At 41.2% G+C, this 25890-nt stretch overlaps 1 protein-coding gene across 7 annotated transcripts in view; it reads left to right on the top strand.

Annotated features, from left to right (window-relative positions):
* BIRC6 (baculoviral IAP repeat containing 6) overlaps positions 1-25890 on the top strand; it is an 854588-nt gene that overhangs the window by 496724 nt on the left and 331974 nt on the right. For all 7 annotated transcript variants that reach the window (XM_053711846.1, XM_053711848.1, XM_053711852.1 and 4 more), the window contains exons 48-49: positions 271-367; positions 1862-2056. In XM_053711846.1, coding sequence (XP_053567821.1) covers positions 271-367; positions 1862-2056 — 292 coding nt within the window. The remainder of the gene's footprint in view (positions 1-270; positions 368-1861; positions 2057-25890) is intronic.

The raw sequence follows: 25890 nt of genomic DNA on the forward strand, positions 1-25890 counted from the left end.
TTTAATATTGCATGTTCTATTTGACCCATGGAAGTTTTGACTTTCATGTCCCTTTAAATTTGCAGCCAATTATTTACATTTTACTGAATTATGTGCTTGGATTTTGGTAGAGCTCTCTCTAACTATTCAGAAGAAAAGTATTTCAAGCTTTGTACATTTATACCTTGTTCCATGCCATAATTAATCCACATAGCATTTAGAAAATAATCTTAGTTCAGATGATGATCTATTGATTTGCTCAAAAGAATTCTGGCGTTTGCTTCCCCTTAGGGCTCCCTTTCCACATGTCAGCTGTCGGAGCCTTTGCTGTGGTTCATTTTGAGAGTTTTAGACACAAGCGAGGCCTTGAAAGCATTTCATGAAATGGGTAAGAACATTACTAGAGTGACCACTGTTGCTGATTTAATGTTTTCTAGCTTCAAAAATTCTTGAAAACCACTTTGAGATGGTAATATAAAATGATAAATCGTATGTGTGTGTATATATGTGTATATATATATATATATATATATATATATATATATATATATATATATATATATATAAAATAAACTGCAATATGCTTTCATTATTTTTTATTTTCATCATTTTTGTCCCCTTTTTCCTGTAATTCAATTCTTATATTGTGAGGTTTTCCGTTTCAGCTAGAAATGGAAGTGCAGAACGCTGTTATATTCCACACAGCCTTTAGCTGCACACTACAATTAACTTTGTATAACTGTCTCAAGTTGTTTAATGTCCATTTAAGTCTATTGTGATTTACTTCAGAATTAATACAGTTTAGTGCATGCAAAAATGTGAATGACCTGTTTTAAGAGAAAATTACTGTAGACTTAGAAATGTTCATAAAGTTTATGTTGATAAATAAAGGTATTATCATGGATCACTTTAGTCGCACTAATTGGTGAGGACTGGCCCTTAAAGGGACATTGTATAGTAGAAATTTCAAAAAATAACCCACAAAGTTTAATGTTCTGATCAGGAGATGCAGAAAACTACTGGTGCAAACAGACATGGAGGGTGATTGGAAGGGATTGTGTGGCTTCCGCTGCTGATTGGCTCACCAGCTGTGTCTGTTCGGGACCAGCAGTACTCTGCAGCTCCTTTATTGGAATTTTTAACCTTTTAAACACATACACTTGCATGGTCAGTTGTGCTAAAATAGTTTTCTCTTATGAATTAGAGCATGTTATTTTTACAGTATAATATCTTAATGTAGGGCTAGACAGAAAGCCCAAATCAAATACCTGGATCCATTTCTAGTTCTCCTCTGCACAGGCTGAACATATAAAACATAGAAACACAGATGTTTACAGCAGATAAGAACCACAGGCCCAACAAGTCTGCTCAAAATTTCCTATTAGTTTGTATCATTGATTTAAGCTTATCTCAGACATTCTTAAAGTCTCCCCAACAATGTTTGTCTTTACCATGTCTAATGGAAGTTTATTCCATGAATTAACCACACTTACTGTGAATAAGTGCTCGAGCTTGAGCTCATTACCTGTTCCGGAATAGCTTTTTGTGAGAATGTTTTACAACCTTAGCCTTACTAAGCCTCTTGGTGTACTTGAAAGTTGCTATCGTATGTCACATGTGCTCATTGATAGAATAAGATTTTTAGCACAGTCTCCCAATTACAAAAAAATTGTATTTGATTTTGTCATTCCTGCAGACATTATCTAGGTTTTAAAAAGTGCATTATACATATAAGAGCCTGATTCTTCTAACGCTGAATGTTGACCAACTAAAACATGGATTAGATGCATTAAAAATACTAGAACCTATTTAATTTTACACATGAATAGTACCGCTGATTACATTTATGTATTTCAGATCTTTATTTTTAATTTATTCACAGGTGGTGTTCAACTAATTTGCAACAACATGGTCACAAGTACTCGAGCAATTGTTAACACTGCTAGAAGCATGGTATCAACGATCATGAAGTTCCTCGATTCTGGGCCCAGCAAACCAACTGATAGCAGTTTGAAGGCAAGAGTTCTAGCATCTGAGCCAGATAATGCAGAGGGCATCCACAACTTTGCTCCATTAGGTTTGTGATTCTAAGCCTTATCTGAGGAATAAAATCCATGGGTGCTCTTCACACCAGTAAACAGAAGTTATCTTTATTTCAAATTTAATAGTTAAACATTTTGGTGTTGCATCCCATAGCATCAGAAACCTAATTATGTGCATCATCATTATACTGTAGTTTATCAGTATTGATAATATGTGTGTTGGTGTGTGTGTTGTATAGAGAGATATATCTAGGTGCATTTGGACAGTTTTTCACAGCTAAACATATCTAGTTTGTGTGCCATATAGATAACGTCATGCTCCTGTAGATTTACCTATAAGTAAATGTATGTCTGTCAAAAGAACTGAAATAAGGGGGCAGTTTGCAGGGGCTTCGATACAAGGTAATTACAGAGGTAAAAAGTGTATTAATATAACTGTTGGTTATGCAAAACTAGGGAATGGGTAAAAAAGGGATTATCCATCTTTTTAAACAATAACAATTCTGGAGTAGACTGTCCTCTTCTTTCAGATGTCAGAGATTGTATACAGAATCTCACTGCCTAAATACTTAAAAGTGGACAATTTCAATTTATTGTACAATATATTTATAATAGTGAAATCAATTCCTGCCAGAATCCCATGCTACAGCCATTCTTTTGTAATGATTACGTAATAATCATTATTATTGTTTATATATCTTTCATACAGGTGGTGGGAGTCCACTATCCATTACTCATGGGAATCACTCCTCTCTACCACTAGGACGACGCAAAGACTCCATCTCAAGAGCCCCACAAAACCCCTACCACCTCACACATACCTCAGTCTTTACTTTGCCTCCACTGGAGGTGGTTGAATAATGGTGTGCAATTTGATTCTTCAAAGAGCGGGGTTTTCAGTCTATATTGAGGGCCAGTTTCCCTTCAGAGTACAGTGCTTGTTAGGGGGATGTGTATGGGGTATGTTTTTTTTTTTCTTCTATTTTTACCTCAAAGGAAATTTTTCATAAACGTTCTGTAATTAGTCACAGGGACTAGTCTTTTGCCTCTATTTATGGATTAGTTAACCTCTGCTGAAATGTTTCAGTACTGGTTTGTCTGTCTGCTGCTTATTTGCTGGTAGATATAATTTATTAAACATTTTAGACACTGTATAGCTATGCTATGGGCAGTTTTCTTCTTAAACGGGAAGAGTCCACAGCTGCATTCATTACTTTTGTGAATTCAGAACCTGGCCACCAGGAGGAGGCAAAGACACCCCAGCCAAAGGCTTTAAATACCTCCCCCACTTCCCTCATCCCTCAGTCATTCTTTGCCTTTCTTCACAGGAGATGGGCAGAGAAGTGTCAGAATCTATTATGGAGGGTAGTACTCTTCGAAATGGGACTGGAGTTTTAAGTAGTCCTGTCAGCCTCTCAGTGAGAGCATGGATGAAAGTTAGTCTGGAGATGTAGGGAGATTTTTTCTGCGAAACCATCCCGACTTATATTAACAGCTCCTTGGCAATCAGCGTTGACGAGTTTCACTTCCTTTGTTCACTCAAGTACATGTCAGCAGCGAGGCTACTATCAGTCACACTTGAAGGGGCCATGTTCCTGCTCCACGGCGTAGATTTCGGTATGATAGTTTCATTTTACTTCATTATGTGAATGTGATAATGTAAAGGTAGGGTCCCAGTGGGATAAGATAAGGAATCATGGGTTTGGGGGGTTATTGAACAGGGGGACTTTAATTATGTTTGTTATGTTGTTCTATCTGCTGATATGTAATACCTTAGGCTCATGGCTTTTTGGAAAATTAACGGCTTTATTGTTGTTTGGCGCGATCTTTGGATTTGCGTGCTATTTTATGACTTGCACGGTGCACCTCATGACCGGGTGTGGTTACGTTGCTTTTTCACTTCCGTATGCTGACCGTGTGGTGACAGTCTGCTCGTGGGTTGTTTGGTTCACAGGTGGTGGTGATTTCCCCAGCCATTGAGGGTGTAAAGAAGGTGTCGGTTACCGTTTGTCATTTTTGTAATCCCATGATGGAGGAATCTGACATTTTAGACACTGATGTCTCCGATGCGGGGAATACATCTTGTTATGAATATGTAATGGCCCGGGTTATCCATGCCCATCAGTTATGTTCCGATTGCCGTTCCAGAGTACTCTCTCCTCCCGAGTCAGGGTTCTCTGAGTGCGTTGAGCCATCCTCCCCTGAGGATGCTAGGTCCTGCGAGGCGTGTGTCCCAGAAACTTTCTTTGCTACGCATGCAGTTGTCCCTTTGGTTTTTACTCCTCCGGGAGGTGGTCTGTTTCCTCCAGAGGTTATGGCACGGTTCCACATGGCCATATTTGTGGCCTTGGCGCATTTGTATCTCCCAAATGAAATCTTTCTACGACACTGTCCATGTTCTGTAAACTAGGGCCCGCTGGGCGGGGGATTGCCCGATTCAGTTAGGTCTCCTGGGGAGACTTCAGCGGGCCCAACCTTGGGGCCGGAGTCATTTCTTGATCCGGCAAGGGATAATTTTTCTTTCCGATATAGTTCGGCTAGAGGATCCCAGCCCTAGTGGGATGGCAACCTGGATAGACGGTTGAGGATGAAACTAATCTCCTTGTCTCTGTTTTTTCTTTATTCTATGTATCGGTTCCAGTTCTGTGCTTGGGCGAAGGGGGCCTTCTGATCGGCTGGGCGTATCCTTTTCTTTCATGTAATTAGCAAGAGTCCATGAGCTAGTGACGTATGGGATATACATTCCTACCAGGAGGGGCACAGTTTCCCAAACCTCAAAATGCCTATAAATACACCCCTCACCACACCCACAAATCAGCATTTCTGAATTGTGTTTCAGATCTAGAGTTGGCTGGAGTAATTATGCCAGTTCCAGTTCTGGAACAGGGGATGGGGTTTTATTCAAATCTCTTCATTGTACCAAAGAAGGAGAATTCCTTCAGACCAGTTCTGGATCTAAAAATATTGAATCGTTATGTAAGGATACCAACATTCAAAATGGTAACTATAAGGACTATCCTGCCTTTTGTTCAGCGAGGGCATTATATGTCCACAATAGATTTACAGGATGCATATCTGCATATTCCGATTCATCCAGATCACTATCAGTTTCTGAGATTCTCTTTCCTAGACAAGCATTACCAGTTTGTGGCTCTACCGTTTGGCCTAGCAACAGCTCCAAGAATTTTTACAAAGGTTCTCGGTGCCCTTCTGTCTGTAATCAGTGAACAGGGTATTGTGGTATTTCCTTATTTGGACGATATCTTGGTACTTGCTCAGTCTTCACATTTAGCAGAATCTCATACGAATCGACTTGTGTTGTTTCTTCAAGATCATGGTTGGAGGATTAATTTACCAAAAAGTTCATTGATTCCTCAGACAAGGGTAACCTTTTTAGGTTTCCAGATAGATTCAGTGTCCATGACTCTGTCTTTGACAGACAAGAGATGTCTAAAATTGATATCAGCTTTTCGAAACCTTCAGTCACAATCATTCCCTTCGGTAGCCTTATGCATGGAAATTCTAGGTCTTATGACTGCTGCATCGGACGCAATCCCCTTTGCTCGTTTTCACATGCGACCTCTTCAGCTTTGTATGCTGAACCAGTGGTGCAGGGATTACACAAAGATATCTCAATTAATATCTTTAAAACCGATTGTACGACACTCTCTGACGTGGTGGACAGATCACCATCGTTTAGTTCAGGGGGCTTCTTTTGTTCTTCCGACCTGGACTGTAATTTCAACAGATGCAAGTCTTACAGGTTGGGGAGCTGTGTAGGGGTCTCTGACAGCACAAGGGGTTTGGGAATCTCAGGAGGTGAGATTACCGATCAATATTTTGGAACTCCGTGCAATTTTCAGAGCCCTTCAGTCATGGCCTCTTCTAAAGAGAGAATCGTTCATTTGTTTTAAGACAGACAATGTCACAACTGAGGCATACATCAATCATCAAGGAGGGACTCACAGTCCTCTGGCTATGAAAGAAGTATCTCGAATTCTGGTATGGGCGGAATCCAGCTCCTGTCTAGTTTCTGCGGTTCATATCCCAGGTATAGACAATTGGGAAGCGGATTATCTCAGTCGCCAAACGTTACATCCGGGCGAATGGTCTCTTCACCCAGAGGTATTTCTTCAGATTGTTCAAATGTGGGGACTTCCAGAAATAGATCTGATGGCCTCTTATCTAAACTTATTAAGAAACTTCCCAGGTATCTGTCCAGATCCAGGGATCCTCAAGCGGAAGCAGTGGATGCATTGTCACTTCCTTGGAAGTATCATCCTGCCTATATCTTTCCGCCTCTAGTTCTTCTTCCAAGAGTAATCTCCAAGATTCTGAAGGAATGCTCGTTTGTTCTGCTGGTAGCTCCAGCATGGCCTCACAGGTTTTGGTATGCGGATCTTGTCCGGATGGCCTCTTGCCAACCGTGGACTCTTCCGTTAAGACCAGACCTTCTGTCGCAAGGTCCTTTTTTCCATCAGGATATCAAATCCTTAAATTTAAAGGTGTGGAGATTGAACGCTTGATTCTTAGTCAAAGAGGTTTCTCTGACTCTGTGATTAATACTATGTTACAGGCTCGTAAATCCGTATCTAGGGAGATATATTATAGAGTCTGGAAGACTTATATTTCTTGGTGTCTTTCTCATCATTTTTCCTGGCATTCTTTTAGAATTCCGAGAATTTTACAGTTTCTTCAGGATGGTTTGGATAAAGGTTTGTCTGCAAGTTCCTTGAAAGGACAAATCTCTGCTCTTTCTGTTCTTTTTCACAGAAAGATTGCTAATCTTCCTGATATTCATTGTTTTGTACAAGCTTTGGTTCATATAAAACCTGTCATTAAGTCAATTTCTCCTCCTTGGAGTTTAAATTTGGTTCTGGGGGCTCTTCAAGCTCCTCCGTTTGAACCTATGCATTCATTGGACATTAAATTACTTTCTTGGAAAGTTTTGTTCCTTTTGGCCATCTCTTCTGCCAGAAGAGTTTCTGAATTATCTGCTCTTTCTTGTGAGTCTCCTTTTCTGATTTTTCACCAGGATAAGGCGGTGTTGCGAACTTCTTTTAAATTTTTACCTAAGGTTGTGAATTCTAACAACATTAGTAGAGAAATTGTGGTTCCTTCATTATGTCCTAATCCTAAGAATTCTAAGGAGAAATCATTGCATTCTTTGGATGTAGTTAGAGCTTTGAAATATTATGTTGAAGCTACTAAGAATTTCAGAAAGACTTCTAGTCTGTTATCTTTTCCGGTTCTAGGAAAGGTCAGAAGGCCTCTGCCATTTCTTTGGCATCTTGGTTGAAATCTTTAATTCATCATGCTTATGTCGAGTCGGGTAAAACTCCGCCTCAAAGGATTACAGCTCATTCTACTAGGTCAGTTTCTACTTCCTGGGCGTTTAGGAATGAAGCTTCGGTTGATCAGATTTGCAAAGCAGCAACTTGGTCTTCTTTGCATACTTTTACTAAATTCTACCATTTTGATGTGTTTTCTTCTTCTGAAGCTGTTTTTGGTAGAAAAGTACTTCAGGCAGCTGTTTCAGTTTGAATCTTCTGCTTATATTTTCAGTTTTTTTCTTTATAAGATTTAAACTTTATTTTTGGGTGTGGATTTTTTTCAGCGGAATTGGCTGTCTTTATTTTATCCCTCCCTCTCTAGTGACTCTTGCGTGGAAGATCCACATCTTGGGTAGTCATTATCCCATACGTCACTAGCTCATGGACTCTTGCTAATTACATGAAAGAAAACATAATTTATGTAAGAACTTACCTGATAAATTCATTTCTTTCATATTAGCAAGAGTCCATGAGGCCCACCCTTTTCTCCTGTTAAGTGTAGTCAGTCCACGGGTCATCCATTACTTATGGGATTATATCTCCTCCCTAACAGGAAGTGCAAGAGGATCACCCAAGCAGAGCTGCTATATAGCTCCTCCCCTCTACGTCATACCCAGTCATTCTCTTGCACCTAACTAATAGATAGGACGTGTGAGAGGACTGTGGTGTGTTAAACTTAGTTTTTTATTTCTTCAATCAAAAGTTTGTTTTAAACGGCACCGGAGTGTGTTGTTTCTTCTCAGGCATCATTAGAAGAAGAATCTACATGAGTTTGTCTATGATCTTAGCGGTCGTAACTAAGATCCACTTGCTGTTCTCGGCCATTCTGAGGAGTGAGGTAACTTCAGAACAGGGGATAGCACGCAGGGCCCACCTGCAAGGAGGTATGTGCAGTATATTATTTTCTAAGGAATGGAATTGACTGAGAAAATACTGCTAATACCGATGTAATGTAAGTGCAGCCTTAAATGCAGTAGTAGCGACTGGTATCAGGCTGATATGTATGTATGTATACTCTGAGGTATTTCTGGGGAATGGAATTTCACTAAGAAAATACTGTCTATATTAAAGTAATATTTGAGCCTGCACTGCAGTGAAAGCGACTAGCAGCAGGCTTATTAATAACACTTCATAATTTTCATTTTTAAAAACGTTTTACTGGCATGTTAATCGTTTTTTCTGAGGTACTTGGTGATAAAACTTTATGGGCATGATTTTTCCACATGGCTGTCGTTTGTTTCTGAATAAAAACAGTTTACTGAGCTTCCCCACTGTTGTAATATGATTGGGAGGGGCCTATTTTAGCGCTTTATTGCGCAGTAAAAATTTAGTCACAGTCTTCCTGTTTCTTCCTCCATGATCCAGGACGTCTCTACAGAGCCCAGGGGTCTCCAAAACTAGTTTTGAGGGAGGTAATCAGTCACAGCAGATCTGTGACAGTGTGTTTGACTGTGATAAAAAACGTTTTATTTCAACTGTTATCCGTTTTGGGTATTAAGGGGTTAATCATCCTTTTGCTTGTGGGTGCAATTCTCTGCTAACTTTGTACAACTTTGTAAAAGTTTGGTTGTTTTAACATATTTGGTTCATCGTTAATTCAACTGTGTCACATTTTTATGTTTCTTAAAGGCGCAGTAGCGTTGTTTATATAGCTTGTAAATTTATTTAAAAGTTTTTTTCCAAGCTTGCTAGTGTTATTGCTAGTCTGTTTAAACATGTCTGACACAGATGAAGCTGTTTGTTTAATATGTTTAAAGGCCAATGTGGAGCCCAATAGAAATTTGTGCACTCAATGTATAGATGTTACTTTGAATAAAAGTCAAACTTTATATGTGAAAAATATATCACCAGACAACGAGGGGGAAGTTATGCCGACTAACTCTCCTCACGTGTCAGTACCTTCCCCTCCCGCTCAGGAGGTGCGTGATATTGTGGCGCCAAGTACATCAGGGCGGCCCATACAAATCACTTTGCAAGACATGGCTAATGTTATGACTGAAGTACTATCTAAACTGCCAGAATTTAGAGGTAAACGAGATCACTCTGGAATAAGAACAGAGTGCGCTGATAATAATAGAGCCATGTCTGATACTGCGTCACAATTTGCAGAACATGAGGACGGAGAGATTCATTCTGTGGGTGACGGATCTGATCCAAGTAAACTGGATTCAGACATTTCAAATTTTAAATTTAAGCTTGAGAACCTCCGTGTATTACTAGGGGAGGTTTTAGCGGCTCTGAATGATTGTAACACGGTTGCAATTCCAGAGAAAGTATGTAGGCTGGATAAATATTTTGCGGTACCGGCGTGTACTGACGTTTTTCCTATACCTAAAAGGCTTACAGAAATTGTTAACAAGGAGTGGGATAGACCCGGTGTGCCTTTTTCACCCCCTCCTATATTTTGAAAAATGTTTCCAATAGACGCCACCACACGGGACTTATGGCAGACGGTTCCTAAGGTGGAGGGAGCAGTTTCTACTCTGGCTAAGCGCACCACTATCCCGGTGGAGGATAGCTGTGCTTTTTCAGATCCAATGGATAAAAAGTTAGAGGGTTACCTTAAGAAAATGTTTGTTCAACAAGGTTTTATATTACAACCCCTTGCATGCATTGCGCCTGTCACTGCTGCGGCGGCATTCTGGTTTGAGTCTCTGGAAGAGACCCTTGACACAGCTCCATTGGATGAGATTATAAACAAGCTTAAAGCCCTTAAGCTAGCTAATTCATTTATTTCTGATGCCGTAGTACACTTAACCAAACTTACGGCTAAGAACTCCGGATTCGCCATTCAAGCGCGTAGAGCGCTGTGGCTTAAATCCTGGTCAGCTGATGTGACTTCTAAATCTAAATTGCTTAATATTCCTTTCAAAGGGCATACATTATTCGGGCCCGGTTTGAAAGAAATTATCGCTGACATTACTGGAGGTAAGGGCCATGCCCTGCCTCAAGACAGGGCCAAACCAAGGGCTAAACAGTCTAATTTTCTTGCCTTTCGTAACTTCAAGGCAGGAGCAGCATCAACTTCCTCCGCTCCAAGACAGGAAGGAACTGTTGCTCGCTACAGACAGGGCTGGAAACCTAACCAGTCCTGGAACAAGGGCAAGCAGGCCAGAAAACCTGCTGCTGCCCCTAAGACAGCATGAAGTGAGGGCCCCCGATCCGGAAACGGATCTAGTGGGGGGCAGACTTTCTCTCTTCGCCCAGGCTTGGGCAAGAGATGTCCAGGATCCCTGGGCGTTGGAGATCATATCTCAGGGATATCTTCTGGACTTCAAAGCTTCTCCTCCACAAGGGAGATTTCATCTTTCAAGGTTATCAGCAAACCAGATAAAGAAAGAGGCATTTCTACGCTGTGTACAATACCTCTTACTAATGGGAGTGATCCACCCAGTTCCGCGGTCGGAACACGGACAAGGGTTCTATTCAAATCTGTTTGTGGTTCCCAAAAAAGAGGGAACCTTCAGACCAATCTTGGACTTAAAGATCCTAAACAAATTCCTAAGAGTTCCATCGTTCAAAATGGAAACTATTCGAACCATCTTACCCATGATCCAAGAGGGTCAGTACATGACCACAGTGGATCTAAAGGATGCCTACCTTCACATACCGATTCACAAGGATCATTACCGGTATCTAAGATTTGCCTTCCTAAACAGGCATTACCAGTTTGTAGCTCTTCCCTTCGGGTTAGCTACGGCTCCAAGAATCTTTACAAAGGTTCTGGGCTCTCTTCTGGCGGTACTAAGACCGCGAGGCATAGCGGTAGCTCCGTACCTAGACAACATTCTGATACAAGCGTCAAGTTTCCAAACTGCCAAGTCTCATACAGAGTTAGTTCTGGCATTTCTAAGGTCGCATGGGTGGAAGGTGAACGTAGAAAAGAGTTCTCTATTGCCACTCACAAGAGTTCCCTTCTTAGGGACTCTTATAGATTCTGTAGAAATGAAAATTTACCTGACGGAGGACAGGTTATCAAAACTTCTAAATGCTTGCCGTGTCCTTCATTCCATTCAACACCCGTCAGTGGCTCAGTGCATGGAGGTAATCGGCTTAATGGTAGCGGCAATGGACATAGTACCTTTTGCGCGCCTGCATCTCAGACCGCTGCAATTGTGCATGCTAAGTCAGTGGAATGGGGATTACTCAGATTTGTCCCCTCTGCTAAATCTGGATCAAGAGACCAGAGATTCTCTTCTATGGTGGCTTTCTCGGCCACATCTGTCCAAGGGGATGCCCTTCCGCAGGCCAGATTGGACGATTGTAACAACAGACGCCAGCCTTCTAGGTTGGGGCGCAGTCTGGAATTCCCTGAAGGCTCAGGGATCATGGACTCAGGAGGAGAGACTCCTTCCAATAAACATTCTGGAATTAAGAGCAATTTTCAATGCTCTTCTGGCTTGGCCTCAGTTAGCAACTCTGAGGTTCATCAGGTTTCAGTCGGACAACATCACGACTGTGGCTTACATCAACCATCAAGGAGGAACAAGAAGTTCCCTAGCGATGATGGAAGTCTCAAAGATAATTCGCTGGGCAGAGTCTCACTCTTGCCACCTGTCAGCGATTCACATCCCAGGCGTGGAGAACTGGGAGGCGGATTTTCTAAGTCGCCAGACCTTTCATCCGGGGGAGTGGGAACTTCATCCGGAGGTGTTTGCCCAACTGCTTCATCATTGGGGCAAACCAGATCTGGATCTCATGGCGTCTCGCCAGAACGCCAAGCTTCCTTGTTACGGGTCCAGGGACCCGGGAGCGGTACTGATAGATGCTCTGACAGCACCTTGGGTCTTCAACATGGCTTATGTGTTTCCACCCTTCCCGATGCTTCCTCGATTGATTGCCAGGATCAAACAGGAGAGAGCATCGATGATTCTAATAGCGCCTGCGTGGCCACGCAGGACCTGGTATGCAGATCTATTGGACATGTCGTCCTGTCCACCATGGTCTCTGCCTCTGAGAGAGGACCTTCTGATTCAGGGTCCTTTCAAACATCCAAATCTAATTTCTCTGAGGCTGACTGCATGGAGATTGAACGCTTGATTCTATCAAAGCGGGGATTCTCGGAGTCAGTGATTGATACCTTAATACAGGCTAGGAAACCTGTTACCAGGAAAATTTACCATAAAATATGGCGTAAATACTTATATTGGTGCGAATCCAAGAGTTACTCATGGAGTAAGGTTAGGATTCCTAGGATATTGTCTTTTCTACAAGAAGGTTTAGAAAAGGGCTTATCTGCTAGTTCGTTAAAGGGACAGATTTCAGCTCTGTCTATCCTTTTACACAAACGTCTGGCAGAAGTTCCAGACGTTCAGGCTTTTTGTCAGGCTTTGGCTAGGATTAAGCCTGTGTTTAAGACTGTTGCTCCGCCGTGGAGCTTAAACTTAGTTCTTAACGTTCTGCAAGGTGTTCCGTTTGAACCCCTTCATTCCATTGATATCAAACTGTTATCTTGGAAAGTTCTGTTTTTAATGGCTATTTCCTCGGCTCGAAGAGTCTCTGAGTTATCGGCCTTACATTGTGATTCTCCTTATCTGATTTTTCATTCAGACAAGGTAGTTCTGCATACTAAACCTGGGTTCTTACCTAAGGTAGTCACTAACAAGAATATCAATCAAGAGATTGTTGTTCCATCATTGTGCCCTAACCCTTCTTCAAAGAAGGAACGACTTCTGCACAATCTGGACGTCGTCCGTGCCCTGAAATTTTATTTGCAGGCAACTAAAGATTTTCGTCAAACTTCTTCCCTGTTTGTCGTTTATTCTGGACAGAGGAGAGGTCAAAAAGCTTCGGCTACCTCTCTCTTTTTGGCTTCGTAGCATAATACGTTTAGCCTATGAGACTGCTGGACAGCAGCCTCCTGAAAGGATTACGGCTCATTCTACTAGAGCTGTGGCTTCCACTTGGGCCTTTAAGAATGAGGCCTCTGTTGAACAGATTTGCAAGGCTGCAACTTGGTCTTCACTTCACACTTTTTCAAAATTTTACAAATTTGACACTTTTGCTTCTTCGGAGGCTGTTTTTGGGAGAAAGGTTCTACAGGCAGTGGTTCCTTCCGTGTAAAGATCCTGCCTGTCCCTCCCGTCATCCGTGTACTTTTAGCTTTGGTATTGGTATCCCATAAGTAATGGATGACCCGTGGACTGACTACACTTAACAGGAGAAAATATAATTTATGCTTACCTGATAAATTCATTTCTCCTGTAGTGTAGTCAGTCCACGGCCCGCCCTGTTTTTTACGGCAGGTCTAAATTTTAAATTAAACTCCAGTCACCACTGCACCCTATAGTTTTCTCCTTTCTCGTTTGGTTTCGGTCGAATGACTGGGTATGACGTAGAGGGGAGGAGCTATATAGCAGCTCTGCTTGGGTGATCCTCTTGCACTTCCTGTTAGGGAGGAGATATAATCCCATAAGTAATGGATGACCCGTGGACTGACTACACTACAGGAGAAATGAATTTATCAGGTAAGCATAAATTATATTTTTGTGGTGGTTATGATTTTTTTGTATAAAGCACAATTATTCCAATTCCTTATATTTATGCTTCGCACTTTTTTTTCTTATCACCCCACTTCTTGGCTATTCGTTAAACTGATTTGTGGGTGTGGTGAGGGGTGTATTTATAGACATTTTGAGGTTTGGGAAACTTTGCCCCTCCTTGTAGGAATGTATATCCCATACGTCACTAGCTCATGGACTCTTGCTAATATGAAAGAAATGAATTTATCAGGTAAATTCTTACATAAATTATGTTTTTTCTTTCATGTAATTGGCAAGAGTCAATGAGCTAGTGACGTATGGGATATACAATCCTACCAGGAGGGGCAAAGTTTCCCAAACCTCAAATTGCCTATAAATACACCCCTCACCACACCCACAATTCAGTTTTATAAACTTTGCCTCCTATGGAGGTGGTGAAGTAAGTTTGTGCTTAGATTTCTATGTTGATATGCGCTTCTCAGCATTTTGAAGCCCAATTCATCTCAGAGTACAGTGAATTTCAGAGTGATGTGAAGGGAGTATCACCTATTGAATGCAATGGTTTTCCTAATGGGGGATCCTTTTTATAGGCTCTCTGTTATCGTTTGTAGATATTCATCTCCTACCTCCCTTTTCAGATCGACTATATACTCTCATATTCCATTACCTCTACTGATAACCGTTTTAGTACTGGTTTGTCTATCTGCTATATGTGGATGGGTGTCTTTTGGTAAGTATGTTTTCATTACTTAAGACACTCTCAGCTATGGTTTGGCACTTTATGTATTTATATAAAGTTCTAAATATATGTATTGTACTTATATTTGCCATGATCCAGGTTTTCAGTATATTTCCGGCGTCTTATTTGACGCCGAGTCCTTCACAAGATTGCGTCATCTGTGACGCGAGTGTGTCATTTCCAGACGTTTTTGGTGCCAAAAAATATTTCTTCTACAAGATACGAGTCCACGGATTTCATCCTTGCTTGTGGAATACTAACCTCCTGCTAACAGGAAGTGGCAAAGAGCACCACAGCAGAGCTGTATATATAGCTCCTCCCTTCCCTCCACCCCCAGTCATTCTCTTTGCCTGTGTTAGCAATAGGAAGAGGTAAAGTGAGGTGTTAGTTTTAGATTCTTCAATCAAGAAGTTTTTTATTTTAAATGGTACCGGTGAGTACTATTTTTCTCAGGGAGATATGGAAGATGAAGATTTCTGCCCTGAGGTTGATGATCTTAGCAGATGTAACTAAGATCCACGTTGGTTCCCACAGAGTTTCTGAAGGTAGTGCAAGAGAAATCTTCAGTGTGGAGAACGGTTTCATGCTACAAGCAGCATTGAGGTATGTTCAGTCCTTTATTTCTGAGGAGACTTAACATATCAGAACTGGCTGACATTTTTCCCTGCAAGGGAAGGGGTAAGCAGTAGACCTGTACACAAAGGGTATTACTGAAAATCCTGTGTTTATTTCCTTATTTGACATAGTACTGGGCTGAAAGCAATATCAATGGGACACTGGGAGAGGCAGCTTGACGTTTTTTATTTGATTAACTAACAAATAATCAGTATGGCTGCATTGTTACAGTAGGGTCAAGGGGACCACATGGCTTACTTTGCAATCCGCTTTCCATGCGGTTATACAGACTGATATGAACGACGTCCATGATGGACGGGGCCTATTTTTGCGTGCTCAGACTCGCAGTTTACTCTGACTGAGAAGGCAGCAGGCATTAGCTCCGGTGGGGCTTAAACTTGTGTTCTGTTCACCGGATCGTTGTCGAGTCATTTTGCAGTACCCTGGGGTGCAGGGGTCATTTTTTCAATAAAATATTTTTTGCTATAAAATGTCTTTTAGAGGTTAAATTCACCCTTTGCTCTTAAGGTGCAATCATTTTTGGCCCAATTGAATAAGTATATTTAATTGTATAGCGTTATTTAACGTTTTAGGCAGTTTTTGAAAAATTGTGCGCTTTTTTATTTCTTAAAGACGCAGTACACATTTTCGGAACATTGTTGAAATCAATAAATAAAGTGTTTAATGACTATTGTGGTCATTACTAGTCTGTTCAACATATCTGACATTGAGGAAACTAATTGCTCTACGTGTTTAGAAGCCATTGTGGAACCCCCTCTTACTTTGTGTACCTCTTGTACTGAAAGGGCCTTACAATGTAAAAAGCATATTTTAGGTAAAGAAAGTGTGCCTAAGGATGATTCTCAGTCTGAAGAGAATCAGGATATGCCATCTAATTCTCCCCAAGTGTGTCAACCTTTAACGCCCACCCAAGCGACGCCAAGTACCTCAAGTGCGTCTAATTCTTTAACTCTGCAGTATATGGCTGCAGTGTTACAGGGTAAACGCAGTAGGTCAGGTATTAATGTGAATACTGAATCCTCTGATGCTTTATTGGCTATTTCCGATGTACCCTCACAGGGCTCTGAGCTGGGGGTCAGGGAATTGCTGTCTGAGGTAGAAATTTCAGACTCAGGAAGTACGTTACCTCAGACAGATTCGGACGTCGTCCTTAAAATTTAAGCTTGAATACCTCCGCCTGTTACTTCGGGAGGTTTTAGCGACTCTGGATGATTGTGACCCTATTGTGATACCACCAGAGAAATTGTGTAAAATGGACAAATATCTAGAGTTGCCTACTTACACTGATGTTTTTCCGGTTCCTAAAAGAATTTTCGGAAATTATAAAAAAGGAATGGGACAGACCGGGTATACCGTTCTCTCCTCCTACTTTCAAGAAAATGTATCCTATATCAGACACCATTCGGTACTCTTGGCAGTCGGTCCCTAAGGTGGAGGGAGCTATATCTACCCTGGCTAAGCGTACAACTATTCCTATTGAGGACAGTTGTGCTTTCAAAGACCCTATGGATAAGAAGTTAGAGGGTCTTCTAAAGAAATTATTTATTCATCAGGGTTTTCTTTTACAACCTACAGCTTGCATTGTTCCAGTTACTACTGCAGCAGCTTTTTGTTTTGATGCTCTAGAAGAGTCTCTGAAGGTTGAGACCCCTTTAGTGGACATTTTGGATAGAATTAAGGCTCTCAAGCTAGCTAATTCTTTTATTAAAGATGCCGCCTTTCAAATTGATAAATCGGCGGCAAAAAATGCAGGGTTTGCCATTTTAGCGCGTAGAGCGTTATGGCTAAAATTGTGGTCTGCTGATGTCATCAAAATCTAAGCTTTTAGCTATTCCTTTTAAGGGTAAGACCCTATTCGGGCCTGAGTTGAAGGAAATCATTTCTGACATTACTGGAGGTAAGGGTCATGCCTTGCCTCAGGATAAGTTTGCTAAGATGAGAGGTAGACAAAATAATTTTCATTCCTTTCGAAATTTTAAAAGAGTACCCTCTGCTTCCTCTTCCTCCACAAAGCAGGAAGGGAATTTTGCTCAATCCAAATCCGACTGGAGACCCAACCAGGCTTGGAACAAAGGTAAACAACCCAAGAAGCCCGCTGCTGCTACAAAGACAGCATGAAGGGGCGACCCCCGATCCAGGATCGGATCTAGTAGGGGGCAGAGTTTCTTTCTTTGCCCAGGCTTGGGCTATAGATGTTCAGGACCCCTGGGCATTGGAAATCGTGACCCACGGGTATCAACTGGAATTCAAGAATTTTCTCCCAAGAGGGAGATTTCATCTTTCACGATTGTCTGTAGACTAGATAAAGAGAGGCGTTCTTACGCTGTGTAAAACACCTCTCTACCATGGGAGTAATTCGTCCCGTTCCAAAACTGGGACAGGGGTTTTACTCAAACATTTTTGTGGTTCCCAAAAAAGAGGGAACTTTCAGACCCATTTTAGATCTCAAGTGTCTAAACAAGTTTCTCAGAGTCCCATCGTTCAAGATGGAGACTATACGAATAATCTTCTCAGAGTCCCATCATTCAAGATGGTGACTACCCTGGACTTGAAGGATGCATACTTTCATATCCCTATTCACAAGGATCATCATCAGTTCCTAAGGTTTGCCTTCCTGGACAAACATTTTCAGTTTGTGGCTCTTCCCTTCAGATTGGCCACAGCACCCAGGATCTTCACAACGGTTCTAGGGTCCCTTCTGGCAGTTCTCAGACCGCGGGGCATAGCAGTGGCGCCTTACCTAGACGATATTTTAATTCAGGGGTCGACTTATAATCTGACGAAATCTCATACAGACACAGTGTAGTCCTTTCTGAGAACTCACATTTGGAAGGTGAACCTAGAAAAGAGTTCATTAGTTCCACGGACAAGGGTTCCCTTCTTGGGAACTCTGATAGACACTGTAGACATTAAGATATTTCTGACGGAGATCAGAAAATCAGAGATTCTAAATACTTGCCGAGCCCTTCAGTCCATTCCTCGGCCATCAGTGGCTCAGTGTATGGAAGTAATTGGGTTAATGGTAGCAGCAATGGACATCATTCCGTTTGCTCGTTTTCATCTCAGACCGCTGCAACTGTGCATGCTCAGACAGTGGAATAGGGACTATGCGAATTTATCTCCTCAGATAAATCTGGATCAAGAGACCAGAGACTCTCTTCTTTGGTGGTTGTCACCAGATCATCTGTCCCAGGGGACGTGTTTCCACAGACCCTCGTGGGCGTTAGTGACAACGGACGCCAGCCTTCTGGAATTCCCTGAAGGCTCAGGGTGTATGGACTCAGGTGGAGGCTCTACTTCCAATCAATATTCTGGAATTGAGAGCGATTATTCAATGCGCTTCAGGCGTAGCCTCAGTTGGCTTCGGCCAAATTCATCAGATTCCAGTCGGACAAAGTCACGACTGTAGCTTATATCAATCATCAAGGGGGGAACAAGGAGTTCTTTAGCGATGATAGAAGTATCCAAGATAATTTGATTGGCGGAGGCCCACTCTTGTTATCTGTCGGCAATCTACATCCCAGGAGTAGAGAACTGGGAAGTAATTAGCAAGAGTCCATGAGCTAGTGACGTATGGGATATACATTCCTACCAGGAGGGGCAAAGTTTCCCAAACCTCAAAATGCCTATAAATACACCCCTCACCACACCCACAATTCAGTTTTACAAACTTTGCCTCCCATGGAGGTGGTGAAGTAAGTTTGTGCTAGATTCTACGTTGATATGCGCTTCGCAGCAGGCTGGAGCCCGGTTTTCCTCTCAGAGTGCAGTGAATGTCAGAGGGATGTGAAGAGAGTATTGCCTATTTGAATGCAATGGTCTCCTTCTACGGGATCTATTTCATAGGTTCTCTGTTATCGGTCGTAGAGATTCATCTCTTACCTCCCTTTTCAGATCGACGATATACTCTTATATACCATTACCTCTACTGATTCTCGTTTCAGTACTGGTTTGGCTGTCTACTATATGTAGATGAGTGTCTTAGGGTAAGTAAGTCTTATTTTTTATGACACTCTAAGCTATGGTTGGGCACTTTATATGTAAAGTTCTAAATATATGTGTTTAAACTTATATTTGCCTTGATTCAGGATAATCAGTATTCCAGTCAGTTTCATTATTTGGGATAATGCATATGAAATATATATATTTTTTTTCTTACCTTAAAATAATTTTTTTCAATTGACTTTTTTTCCCTGTGGGCTGTTAGGCTCCCGGGGGCTGTCAATGCTTCAATTTATTGCGTCATTTTTGGCGCAGACTTTTTTGGTGCAAAAATGTTGTCATTTCCGGCGCTCTAATTGACGCCGGAAGTTTGCGTATGGTTGCGTCATATTTGACGTTTAGACGTTTTTTTTGCGCCAAAATTGTGGCCGTCGTTTTTTCGGCGTCACAGGATGTGGCGTCATACTTGGCGCCAAAAAATATGGGCGTTGTACTTGGCGCCAATAATGTGGGCGTCATTTTTGGCGCCAATAATGTGGGCGTCGTTTTTGGCGCCAATAATGTGGGCGTCATTCTTGTCTCCACCTTTTTTTCACATTATTTCAGTCTCATTTTTCTTTGCTTCTGGTTGCTAGAGGCTTGTTCATTTGGCATTTTTTCCCATTCCTGAAACTGTCATTTAAGGAATTTTGATAATTTTGCTTTATATGTTGTTTTTTCTATTACATATTGCAAGATGTCTCAACATGACCCTGGATCAGAATCTACTTCTGGAAAGACGCTGCCTGTTGCTGGTTCTACCAAAGTTAAGAGCATCTGTTGTAAACTTTTGGTAACTGTTCCTCCAGCTGTTGTTTGTGATAACTGTCATGATAAACTTTCTAATGCAGATTGTATTTCCATTAGTAATAATCCATTACCTGTTGTTGTTCCTTCAACATCTAATGTTCAGGATGTCCCTGTTAATGTAAAAGAATTTATTTCTAAATCTATTAGGAAGGCTCTGTCTGTTATTCCTCCTTCCAGTAAGTGTAAAAGGTCTTTTAAAACTTCTCATATTTCAGATGAATTTTTAAGTGACCGTCATCATTCTGACTTATCTGTTTCTGATGAGGATCTATCTGGTTCAGAAGATTCTGCCTCAGATATTGACGCTGATAAATCTTCATATTTATTTAAGATGGAGTTTATTCGTTCTTTACTTAAAGAAGTGTTAATTGCATTAGATATGGAGGAGTCTAGTCCTCTTGATACTAAATCTACTAAGCATTTAAATTCGGTTTTCAAACCTCATGTAGTTATTCCTGAAGTTTTTACAGTTCCTGATGCTATTTCAGAAGTAATTTCTAGGGAATGGAATAGTCTGGGTACTTCATTTACTCCTTCTCAAAGGTTTAGGAAATTGTACCCTGTGCCATCTGATAGATTAGAGTTTTGGGATAAAATCCCTAAAGTTGATGGGGCTATTTCTACTCTTGTTAAACGTACTACTATTCCTACGGGGGATAGTACTTCCTTTAAGGATCCTTTAGACAGGAAACTTGAATCCTTTCTAAGGAGAGCTTATTTATGTTCAGGTAATCTTTTTAGACCTGCTATTTCTTTGGCTGATGTTGCTGCAGCTTCAACTTTCTGGTTGGAGGCTTTAGCGCAACAAGTGTCAGACCATAATGCTTATAGCATTGTTAAACTTCAACATGCTAATAACTTTATCTGTGATGCCATTTTTTTCATTAGAATTGATGTCAGATATATGTCTTTAGTTATCTTAGCTAGAAGAGCTTTATGGCTTAAATCTTGGAATGCAGATATGACTTCTAAGTCAACTTTGCTTTCTCTTTCTTTCCAAGGTAATAAATTATTTGGTTCACAGTTGGATTCTATAATTTCAACTGTTACTGGGGGGAAAGGAACCTTTTTGCCTCAGGACAAAAAATCTAAAGGTAAATACAGGGCTGCTAATCGTTTTCGTTCCTTTTTTCAGAATAAAGAACAGAAGCCCTGACCCTTCCCCTAAAGGAACGGTTTCCGTTTGGAAACCTTCACCAGTCTGGAATAAATCCAAGCCTTTTAGAAAGTCAAAACCAGCTCCTAAATCCACATGAAGGTGCGGCCCTCATTCCAGCACAGCTGGTAGGGGGCAGGTTACGATTTTTCAAAGATATTTGGATCAATTTGATTCACAGTCTTTGGATTCAGAACATTGTTTCTCAAGGATACAGAATAGGTTTCAAGATAAGACCTCCTGTGAGAAGATTTTTTCTCTCTCGCATTCCAGTAAACCCATTGAAGGCTCAGGCATTTCTGAAATGTGTTTCAGATCTAGAGTTGGCTGGGGTAATTGTACCAGTTCCAGTTCTGGAACGGGGTCTGGGGTTTTACTCAAATCTATTAATTGTACCAAAGAAGGAGAATTCCTTCAGACCAGTTCTGGATCTAAAAATATTGAATTGTTATGTAAGAATACCAACATTCCAAATGGTGACTATAAGGACTATTCTGCCTTTTGTTCAGCAAGGGCATTATATGTCCACAATAGATTTACAGGATGCATATCTTCATATTCCAATTCATCCAGATCATTATCAGTTTCTGAGATTCTCTTTTCTAGACAAGCATTACCAGTTTGTTGCCCTTCTGTTTGGCCTATCAACAGCTCCAAGGATCTTTTCAAAGGTTCTCGGTGCCCTTCTCTCTGTAATCAGAGAACAGGGTATTGCGGTATTTCCTCATTTGGACGATATCTTGGTACTTGCTCAGTCTTTACATTCTACAGAATCTCATACGAATCAACTTGTGTTGTTTCTTCAAAAACATGGTTGGAGGATCAATTTACCAAAGAGTTCTTTGATTCCTCAGACAAAGGTAACCTTTTTGGGCTTTCAAATAGATTCAGTGTCCATGACTTTGTCTCTAACAGAAAAGAGACGTCTGAAGTTGGTTTCAGCTTGTCGAAACCTTCAGTCTCAGTCATTCCCTTCGGTAGCTTTTTGCATGGAAATTCTAGGTCTCATGACTGCTGCATCGGACGCGATCCCCTTTGCTCGTTTTCACATGAGACCTCTTCAGCTTTGTATGCTGAACTAGTGGTGCAGGGATTATACAAGGATATCTCAAATAATATCCTTAAATCCCAATGTTCGATCTTCTCTGACTTGGTGGTTGGATCACCATCGTTTAATTCAAGGGGCCTATTTTGTTCGTCCAATTTGGACTGTGATCTCAACAGATGCGAGTCTTTCAGGTTGGGGAGCTGTATGGGGATCTCTGACAGCGCAGGGGGTTTGGGAATCTCAGGAGGCGAGATTACCAATCAACATTTTGGAACTCCGTGCGATTTTCAGAGCTCTTCAGTTCTGGCCTCTTCTGAAGAGAGAATCGTTTGTTTTCAGACGGACAATGTCCCAACCGTGGCGTATGTCAATCATCAAGATGGGACTCACAGTCCTCAAGCTATGAAAGAAGTATCTCGGATACTTGTATGGGCTGAATCCAGCTTCTGTCTAATTTCTGCGGTTCACATCCCAGGTGTAGACAATTGGGAAGCGGATTATCTCAGTCGCCAGACGTTTCATCCGGGCGAATGGTCTCTTCACCCAGAGGTATTTCTTCAGATTGTTCAAATCTGGGGACTTCCAGAAATAGATCTGATGGCCTCTCATCTAAACAAGAAACTTCCCAGGTATCTGTCCAGATCCTGGGATCCTCAGGCGGAAGCAGTGGACGCGTTGTCGCTTCCTTGGAATTATCATCCTGCCTATATCTTTCCGCCTCTAGTTCTTCTTCCAAGAGTGATTTCCAAAATTCTAATGGAACGTTCGTTTGTACTGCTGGTGGCTCCAGCATGGCCTCACAGGTTTTGGTATGCGGATCTCATTCGGATGGCCAGTTGCCAACCTTGGACACTTCCGTTAAGACCAGACCTTCTATCTTGAGGCCCATTTTTCCATCAGGATCTCAAATCATTAAATTTGAAGGTATGGAAATTGAACGCTTGATTCTTAGTCATAGAGATTTCTCTGACTCAGTAATTAATACTATGTTTCAGGCTCGTAAATCTGTGTCTAGGAAGATTTATTATCGAGTCTGGAAGACTTACATTTCTTGTTCTTCTCATAAGTTCTCCTGGCATTCTTTTAGAATTCCTAGAATTTTACAATTTCTTCAGGATGGTTTGGATAAAGGTTTATCTGCAAGTTCTTTGAAAGGACTAATCTCTGCTCTTTCTGTTCTTTTTCACAGAAAGATTGCTAATCTTCCTGATATTCATTGTTTTGTACAGGCTTTGGTTCGTATCAAGCCTGTCATTAAGTCAATCTCTCCTCGGAGTCTTAATTTGGTTCTGAGGGCTTTACAGGCTCCTCCGTTTGAACCTATGCATTCTCTGGATAGTAAATTACTTTCTTGGAAAGTTTTGTTCCTTTTAGCCATCTCTTCTGCTAGAAGAGTTTCTGAGTTATCTGCTCTTTCTTGTGAATCTCCTTTTCTGATTTTTCATCAGGATAAGGCGGTGTTGCGGACTTCTTCATTTCAATTTTTACCTAAGGTTGTGAATTCTAACAACATTAGTAGGGAAATTTTTTGTCCCTTCATTGTGCCCTGATCCTAAGAATACAAAGGAGAGATCTTTACATTCTTTGGATGTAGTAAGAGCTTTGAAATATTATGTTGAAACTACTAAAGCTTTTAGAAAGACTTCTAGTCTATTTGTTATCTTTTCTGGGTCCAGAAAAGGTCAGAAAGCTTCTGCCATTTCTTTGGCGTATTGGTTAAAGACTTTGATTCATCATGCTATGTGGAGACGGGTAAGTCCCCGCCTCAAAGGATTACGGCTCATTCTACTAGGTCAGTTTCTACTTCTTGGGCTTATAGGAATGAAGCTTCTGTTGATCAGATTTGCAAAGCAGCAACTTGGTCTTCTTTGCATACTTTTACTAAATTCTACTATTTTGATGTTTTTCTCTTCTTCTGAAGCAGTTTTTGGTAGAAAAGTACTTCAGGCAGCTTTTTCAGTTTGAGTCTTCTGCTTATGATTTCAGTTTTTTTCATTATTTTAGATTAAAACTTTTGATTTGGGTTGTGGATTATTTTTTCAGCGGAATTGGCTGTCTAATTTATCCCTCCCTCTCTAGTGACTCTTGCGTGGAAGTTCCACATCTTGGGTATCTGCTATCCCATACGTCACTAGCTCATGGACTCTTGCTAATTACATGAAAGAAAACATAATTTATGTAAGAACTTACCTGATAAATTAATTTCTTTCATATTAGCAAGAGTCCATGAGACCCACCCTTTTTGTGGTGGTTATGATTTTTTTGTATAATTATTATACAATTATTCCAATTCCTTATTTTTGATGCTTTCGCTCCTTTCTTATCACCCCACTTCTTGGCTATTCGTTAAACTGAATTGTGGGTGTGGTGAGGGGTGTATTTATAGGCATTTTGAGGTTTGGGAAACTTTGCCCCTCCTGGTAGGAATGTATATCCCATACGTCACTAGCTCATGGACTCTTGCTAATATGAAAGAAATTAATTTATCAGGTAAGTTCTTACATAAATTATGTTTTTAAGTCGACAGACTTTTCATCCGGGGGAGTGGGAACTCCACCCGGAGGTGTTTGCCTCTCTGATTCTTCGATGGGGCAGACCGGAATTGGATCTGATGGCATCTCGACAGAATGTCAAGCTTCCAAGATACGGATCAAGGTCGAGGGATCCCCAGGTCGAACTGATAGATGCCTTGGCAGTGCCTTGGTCGTTCAGCCTAGCTTATGTGTTTCGACCGTTTCCTCTCCTTCCACGCTTGATTGCTCGGATCAAACAGGAGAGAGCTTCGGTAATCCTGATCGCGACTGCGTGGCCACGCAGGACTTGGTATGAGGATCTATTGGACATGTCCTCTCTGCCACCATGGAAACTTCCTCTGAGACAGGACCACCTCATTCAAGGACCTTTCCAACATCCAAATCTAAATTCTCTGCAGCTGACTGCTTGGAGATTTAACGCTTGATCTTATCTAAGCGGGGATTCTCAGATTCTGTCATTGATACTTTGATACAGGCACGTAAGCCTGTCACTAGAAAGATCTATCATAAGATATGGCGTAAATCTCTTTTTTGGTGTGAATGCAAGGGTTACTTATGGAGTAAAGCTAGGATTCCCAGGATTCTGTCTTTTCTCCAAGAAGGATTGGAGAAAGGGTTATCAGCAAGTTCCTTAAAGGGACAGATTTCTGCCTTGTCAGTTTTGCTTCACAAACGTTTGGCAGATGTTCAGTCTTTTTGTCAGGCTCTAATCAGAATTAAGCCTGTATTTAGACCAATTACTCCTCCCTGGAGTTTGAATTTAGTTCTTAGTGTTCAAGGGGTTCCGTTTGAACCTATGCATTCCATAGATATTAAGTTATCTTGGAAAGTTTTGTTTTTGGTTTCTATTTTTTCTGCTCATAGAGTTTCTGAGCTTTCAACGTTACAATGTGATTCGCCTTATCTTATCTTTCATTCTGATAAGGTGGTTTTAAATAAGAATTTTAATCAGGAAATTGTTGTTCCTTCATTGTGTCCTAATCCTTCTAAGAAGGAGCGTCTGTTACATAACTTGGACGTGGTCCGTGCCTTGAAGTTTTACTTGCAGGCGACTAAGGATTTCCGTCAATCATCTTCATTATTCATTGTTTATTCTGGAAAGCGTAAGGGTCAGAAAGCTACGGCTACCTCTCTTTCTTTTTGGCTGAGA

Source organism: Bombina bombina, chromosome 4, assembly GCF_027579735.1.
Source record: "Bombina bombina isolate aBomBom1 chromosome 4, aBomBom1.pri, whole genome shotgun sequence".
Lineage (NCBI taxonomy): Eukaryota > Metazoa > Chordata > Amphibia > Anura > Bombinatoridae > Bombina > Bombina bombina.